The following is a 7,310-nucleotide window of genomic DNA, read 5'->3' on the forward strand; positions in this document are numbered from 1 at the left end:
TATTTTACAAGTAATAAGCAGTACAGTTAATTTGGTATATCAAGAAAGTATCCAACAATTCCTTATATAAAGAAATCAGTCAAACACGTTCCAAGGAATGCACAGCTTGGGTGATGGAAATGGCTGAGACATTCAGGAAAAACAAAACGTCATCTCTGAAAGCAGCACCCTCTCTCATGTGACTGAGTCTTTCTTCACTCTCCCTGGCACGATGCTTCCCATGGTCCACTCTCAGACCCAGGGGCTGGGCAGGGAGATGGATGAAGCAGAATGCAGGGCAGGGCCCAAGCCCCCTGAAGGAAGGGCTCTGGGCCCAGGCAGCCTCCAGTGGCAGGACTCCTTGTGAACCTTGTTTCAATCAGCACCACACTTACGCCAGGACGCAAGGAGGGAAGTGCAGGTCCAGACACTCCCAAGTACGGTTCCGTAAGCCTTTCCTGAGCCTGTACATGTTAAGTCCTGGGCAGAGCATTTTAGGATAAAATCAATACTTGATAATAAGTTCTCTTTGTCTGCTGTACAAACATGATACAAGATGGCACTGCTGCTGCTGCTGCTGCTAAGTCGCTTCAGTCATGTCCGACTCTGTGCGACCCCACTGTCGGCAGCCCACCAGGCTCCCCCATCCCTGGGACTCTCCAGGCAAGAACACTGGAGTGGGTTGCCATTTCCTTCTCCAATGCATGAAAGTAAAAAGTGAAAGTGAAGTTGCTCAGTCGTGTCTGACTCTTAGCGACCCCATGGACTGCAGCCCACCAGCCTCCTCCGTCCACGGGATTTTCCAGGCAAGAGGACTGGAGAGGGTTGCCACTGCCTTCTCCGACAAGATGGTACTAGGTTCTGTCAAAATGTTTGACAAAATCAAAAAGCTTCCTCCAGAAAACTGAAAACAAGCCCCTACTTTGTAATTTCACAGTCCAGTTTTCGAAGACATTAAACAAAATTAAGCAAAAATAATACTATGCATATAAAAATGTGTACATATATTTGCATACACATTTGTATACCTATGTACAGGGATTCCCTGGAGGCTCAGACAGTAAAGAATCTGCCTGTAATGTGGGAGACCTGGGTTCAATCCCTGGGTTGGGAAGATCCCCTGGAGGAAGGCATGGCAACTCCAGTATTCCTGTCTGGAAAATTCCATGGACAGAGGACCCTGGTGGGCTACATCCACTGGGTCACAAAGTGGACATGACTGAGCAACTAAGCACAGTACAGCAAGTACCCATATGTGAATCACATTTTGAATTTTCCCTTAAATCCCTCAAATTTTTATTTAAAAAAATTTAAATATCACTTATGTATTAAAAACTTTAATGATATAATGGTAAAGAAAGGTTTTATGCTCTAAGACAGAAAACCATATTCGCAAAATTCTTTGCTTTTCTATATGAGAGAAGTATGGCCTGGGTTTAATTTTGCCTGTGAGAGCTCCACATTATATAAGTATCTATCTGCTGACCACGTGCCAGGCACTACAAACCCACAAAGACAAATCAGGGGCGACGCTGTGCGCATGGAGAGCTAGAGAATGAGTTACAACGATCGTTTGTGGAGCGCTCACTCCTACTCTGTGTGAAGGCTTCGCTAGCACGCCCCTGAATGTCCTAGCTCATCAGGCCTCTGGTGGAGGCGACCCTGGGACTCCACTCCCACCCACAGCTGGGGGCCGTGTATATGATCAGTTGTGTCTGACTCTTTGCGACCACATGGACTGTAGCCCGCCAGGCTCCTCTGTCCACTCCAGGCAAGTACACTGGAGTCGGCTGCCATTTCCTCCTCCAGGGATCATCCTGACCCAGGGACTGAACCTGCACCTCCGGCGTCTTCCACGCTGGCAGGCAGGTTAGGTGCCACTGTGCCACAGCTGGGGGCTGCCCCCAGGCTATCCCGAGTCCTGTCTCACACCAAGCTCCGCCCCAGACGGGGAAGTGCAGCTAAGTGCACAGAGGGGACACAGAGCTGCCTGGGGCACAAGCAGCGGGCTTCTCTAATCTGGAGACGAGAGGCACACCTCTGCCATCAAAGTCTTGTCCAGGCCAGGAACACAGGAAGGGAAGAAAAATGAAACCCGATTTAGATGGTATCACTGGCTAATTTGTGTCACAGAAAGAAACGTCATTATTGTATCACGATCAAGAAACTAAAACTGGCATTTTGACATGTTAAATGAGCAGTCTTTATATAGAACTTAAAACAACATTTGTTCTAAGGATTATCATCCTTAGGGTTTACTGTTAGCTCAGTACACTGCTTTTTCAAAAGTAATACAAATTTTGACCAATATCCTATTCCTAAAGAAAGAAAGAAACTGAATCTGAGAGTAAGTAAATTTTATACTAATTTACTGACTGTCAATTTTAAAAGATAAAACCCAATTTCAGTTTATTCTTGAGAGAAAAGTCGCAGGAGACGATACCTATCTTCTCAGGTCTGAGCAGCTTGAAAGACACCGTGGAGGTTCCTCTGCCACCCGACTTGGTCGTGACGATAATGTCCCCTTTGTCATTCTTGGCCTGTCCCACTCGACACACGATTTTACTTGCAGACATCCACTCTGCTGTCAGGAGGCAATTATGCCCACAAATTGTCAGACCTGAAAGTAAAAGCAGGCACTGTAACAAAGTCCAAAACGACTATGTCCATGGAAAGACAACTCTGTTAGTGCCACTAGGCCTTTTCCATGAACTGAAAAGCAAATACAGAAATAACATATCCTGGTTCATTAGTTATTCTCATTTTTTAATATATCCAATACTATTTGCAAGTAAACTACGGCCTCTGCTGGATTCTGTCTCATCTGTTTTTTCCTCTGGCATTTAAGACCTCCTCTAGATTACAGCTGATCTGCTGCAAACATCAGTGGAATAAGGAACTAATAACCGTGACAACAGCTCTAAGCATTCGACCACGTAACTGGAAGAGTCTTAAATTGCTTTCATAGGAATTAGAAAGGGAGTTGTTCTATTTTTAGAAGCCTAAGTTATTGCTATAAAGTTCTAAAGTGTATTACTAATAAATGCATACATCATTCCCCCAAAAAATTTACCGTTTTCCTAACAAGTCTGCAGATGCTTCTCCTGGTGTTTAGTGACACGTAATATTACAGAATAAAGCAAACTTCACGTTAAGCATAGCCTGGAGTCTGCTGAGTCAGTAAGCGTCCTCAGGCATTACTGGATTGCTAGTGTGTTCTCCATGGCTGCATCTCGCTCCTCAGTGGTGCCGGCCCACGCTGCCTCAGTGTTTTCCTAAGGGTCCTGTCGCTGCACTACACTCTGCTCCAAAAGCTCAGCCCGCGCCTGGCATCTCTGCCCACCCCACGTGAACTGTGGGGCAGTGAATACACAGGGAAGACGCGCTCCCAGCAGGGCACCAACATCCCCCCACGCACGTTTCGGCAGCACACACACCAATGTGGTAAACATTCAGGGAGAAAAGAGACCAAAGTGTATGTGGCAAACACATGCACCTTTTCTTCTCATCATTTAACTTCTGATACTGCTTAGCAGTCAAGTTTGACAAATGTAATATTTTTTTAAAAAATCAGATACCAGGAACACCTCAACTTATGCCAAATTCAGTTTTAAAAAATGCAGCGAGGGATTCAAGCCATCTTTTGTTACAACTTAAAGCACTATTTAGTAAGAATGCTCTATTAACCATAAAAGAATAAAAACAACTCCATTTTATTTATTGAAATAATTACTGAAAATAATTATAAATTATAATAATTTATTGAAATAATATTCAACCCTGAATATTCACTGGAAGTACTAATGCTGAAGCTCCAGTACTCTGGCCATCTGATGCCAACAGTCAACTCATTAGAAAAGACTCTGATGCTGGGAAAGATTGAGGGCGGGAGGAGAAGAGGGCAAGGATCACTGACTCTGGGAGAGGGTGAAGGACAGGGGAGCCTGGTGTGCTGCAGTCCACGGGGCTGCAGGGTCAGATAAGACTAAGTGACTAATAATTGAAATAATTAATTTCAGAGATTTTCCTACAAGATCTATTATTATTTACTCATGTAAGAAATTTAGTTTTTCTATTGCTAGCCTGGGGGGCTGCCATCTATGGGGTCGCACAGAGTCGGGCACGACTGAAGCAACTTAGCAGCAGCAGCGCTTACAAGCTCCTTTCAAGTTTTCTGTTGTTTTTAATGCGGTGACATTGACATAGTTTGAAATGCAATCCTAACTCAAAATTATTTTTCAAAATGGGAATGTTTATTAGTTTTCCTGATGCCTCGTTTTTATTATGAAAAATTTAAGCAACTGAAGAAGTTGTAAGCACCCCTGGAACACCTTTCCATCTCCAAGATAAGCCTGAAAAACACTTCAATACATATTTCCTCAACTATCTTTTATGCACACATTCATCAGACCATGTATTTAAATAAGTGGAAATAAATGTTTTAATTTATGAACTGTTTAATTACAGATGTTGGATATTTTGATATCACTGTAGGTCAATACATAAGTTGATATTTTTAAATTTTATAATATCAAGATTTTGTGATTTAAATAACTTCAGAAAGGAAATAACCCAATGATAAATATCAGGACTCAATGTATTAAAGTTCCTAATGTAAGTTCACTGCTGGGGAGCTAGCTTACAATTAAAACTGAGAAATGGGAGATTTCAGATATACAAAGTTGTAAAAACACACCCAGATGAGCAAGCGCATACGACAGCCACGACGGCCCCGCGTTTGCAGGAAAAGAACCAGAGCAACTGTTTGCTCATCCCATTGCAGCGGCTATCAACCTCAGACACAACAGGCCCTGTATTTTAACTAAAAAAAAAAAAAGAATCATCATCATATTATTTAAAACAGATTTAAACAGGTCATTTTAAATGTTATGGACATTAAATAAAACCATAAGATCTATTTCTTAAGCATGTTCTGCTAAGAAATCTGCATCATGAAATATAACATTTTTTAAAATACCTTGTAGAATTCCAAATAAAGTGTTTTTAAAGTGTTTTACTTGGCTAGTATAGATGTCATCAGAGTTAAAAATGTTTAAATTATTTAGTAGGTTAAATCTGCTTTTTAAAAAAATGGTTTCTTGGCAATACCTGGACAAGCTGAAAGCTGAACTAGCAGGTTTACACAAGTCCAAAACACTTAGTCTAGCAGTAATCACACTGCCTGAAGCTGACGAAGTCAGCATCCACACAGGTCTGTGACCGTCCAATGTGGGGGCTCACGGACCACCAGTTTAACTGCGGGATAGAACTTCCAGCTAGACGGTCATTTCCAAGAATTCTACAGATGTTTCCACTTTTTATAAAGAACAATCTGGAATGAGCTTTGTCCAGAACCAAGACATAAAATTAGACTGCTTTCATAAGGGTAATAAACTTAAGTTTTATTTACGTAACAATCACAAACTACAGCTAAAGAAAACAGCATAAAATGAGACATATTTGAGTAACACTAGTGAAAAGATCAAGCTGGGAAGGGCAAGACTCAATAACTAAACATGGTACCCAACTCCAGTCAACTTTCTCCTCTGCAAGGGACTTCTGGGCAGCCAAAGAACAATGTCAACCAGCAGCTATACTGCAAGAGAAACAGGCGCCAACTCCTCATCTCCTGTGTTACCCACGTTGTTGTTGTTCAATTGCTAAGTCATGTCTGACTCTGCAACCCCATGGACTGCAGCACGCCAGGCTCCCATCTTTCACCATCTCCTGGAGTTTGCTCAAACTTGTGTCCATGGCGCCGGTGATGCCATCCAGCCATCTCATCCTCACTTCGTCGTCCCCTTCTTCTCCTGCCCTCAGTCTTCCCCAGCATCAGGGTCTTTTTCCATTGAGTCGGCTCTTTGCGTCAGATGACCAAAGTACCGAAGCCTCACCTTCAGCATCAGTCCTTCCAATGAATATTCAGGGTTGGTTTCCTTTAGGACTGACTGGTTTGATCTCCTTGCTGTCCAATGGACTCTCAAGCCTTCTCAAGCAACACAATTTGAAAGCATCTGTTCTTTGGTGCTCAGCCTTCTTTACAGTCCAACTCTCACATCCATGCAGGACTACTGGAAAAACCGTAGTTTTGAGTATACAAACCTTTGTCGGCAAAGTGATGTCCCTCATTTTTCAACATGCTGCCTAGGTTTGTCATAGCTCTCCTTCCAAGGAGCAAGTGTCTTTTAATTTCATAGGTGCAGTTGTCTGCAGTGATTCTGGAGCCCAAGAAAATAAAATCTGTCACTGCTTGCACTTTTTCCCTTCTGTTTGAGATGAAGTGTTGGGATTGGATGCCATGATCTTAGTTTGTTGAATCTTGAGTTTCAAGCCAGATTTTCCATTCTCTTTCACCCTCATCAAGAGGCTCTGGTTTTCATAAATTACGAAATAAGTCAACAGAATGTCTGAGTCCAAATAAATTAAAGTGGGAAATCAGAATACACATTCAGAAGCACATCCTGAGATGCCTCCCTTCCTCGCCCTGAATGTATCTGCACACCCTCACAGAGTTGTTCACAACTGACCACACAATGGACACTGACGGTTTTCTCTCTACTCACGGGCATAAGTTTACAGACAGCCTGTGGCTGTACGTCTGGAGCCTTGGCGATCCCCACCCTGAAGGGCACCTTCATGCAGACAGGTGGCCCGCAGGTCCCAGGTGTGGCCAAGCAGAGAGCACAGGCTCCTCCAGGTGGAGGGAATTTAGATTTGGTTCCATGAGCAGCAGGACCAGAAGAGGCTAAGCTGGGCTGAGCCTGAAGAGGAACGCAGACGGCCACGCAAGGACAGGGAAGCAAGCCGGGCGGCTGCACTGGCAATCCCGGCAGCAGTGAGCAGGTAAGGCAGCGCCCCACTGCCGGGGTTTGTCTCAGGACCAAGAGAAAGACAGCGCAGACAAGAGCTGAGAAACTACTGCTCTTAACAAAAAGTCAGAAAACCAAATAATTCTTTCATTTCCATCCAGGTGACCCTGCACAGACCAGGGGTGCTTTCCTATCACCGTCACTATTTCCAACAGTGACCTGTCACCTTGCCTTGCTGCCAACATAAAGACGCCTGTACTGGGAACACACAGCGAAGGCCCTGCCCTTACCTATGAGGTCCGCTGGTCCCGTCCCCAGGTTTTCTCCTCTAATCGTGACCTTCGTCCACGGGATGCCTTCATTCGGAGAGATGCCTGTCACAAGAGGGGGCTGTCGGGATCGAGACATTGTGCTCGTTGACGAAACGAGGTCGAGCTACAGAAGTGACCTATTAAAAGAAAAAGGAGAGTTAGTGCAGCATCCACGAGAAAGGCCAGAGGCACACACAGGGCCACACCCGGC

The 7,310-nt window shown here is 44.1% G+C and overlaps 1 protein-coding gene across 3 annotated transcripts in view; it reads right to left on the minus strand.

The window, feature by feature from the left end:
• The window catches only part of EXOC2 (exocyst complex component 2), a 120,209-nt gene that overhangs the window by 89,473 nt on the left and 23,426 nt on the right, over positions 1-7,310 (minus strand). For all 3 annotated transcript variants that reach the window (XR_005722676.1, XM_040249275.1, XM_040249276.1), the window contains exons 2-3: positions 7,079-7,236; positions 2,423-2,599 (exon numbers count right to left, since the gene is read on the minus strand). Coding sequence is in view for 2 of the 3 variants with exons in the window: in XM_040249275.1 (XP_040105209.1) it covers positions 2,423-2,599; positions 7,079-7,196 (295 nt within the window). In the remaining variant the exon portion in view is untranslated. The remainder of the gene's footprint in view (positions 1-2,422; positions 2,600-7,078; positions 7,237-7,310) is intronic.

The sequence above is a fragment of the Oryx dammah genome, unplaced genomic scaffold (genome assembly GCF_014754425.2).
Source record: "Oryx dammah isolate SB20612 unplaced genomic scaffold, SCBI_Odam_1.1 HiC_scaffold_11, whole genome shotgun sequence".
Lineage (NCBI taxonomy): Eukaryota > Metazoa > Chordata > Mammalia > Artiodactyla > Bovidae > Oryx > Oryx dammah.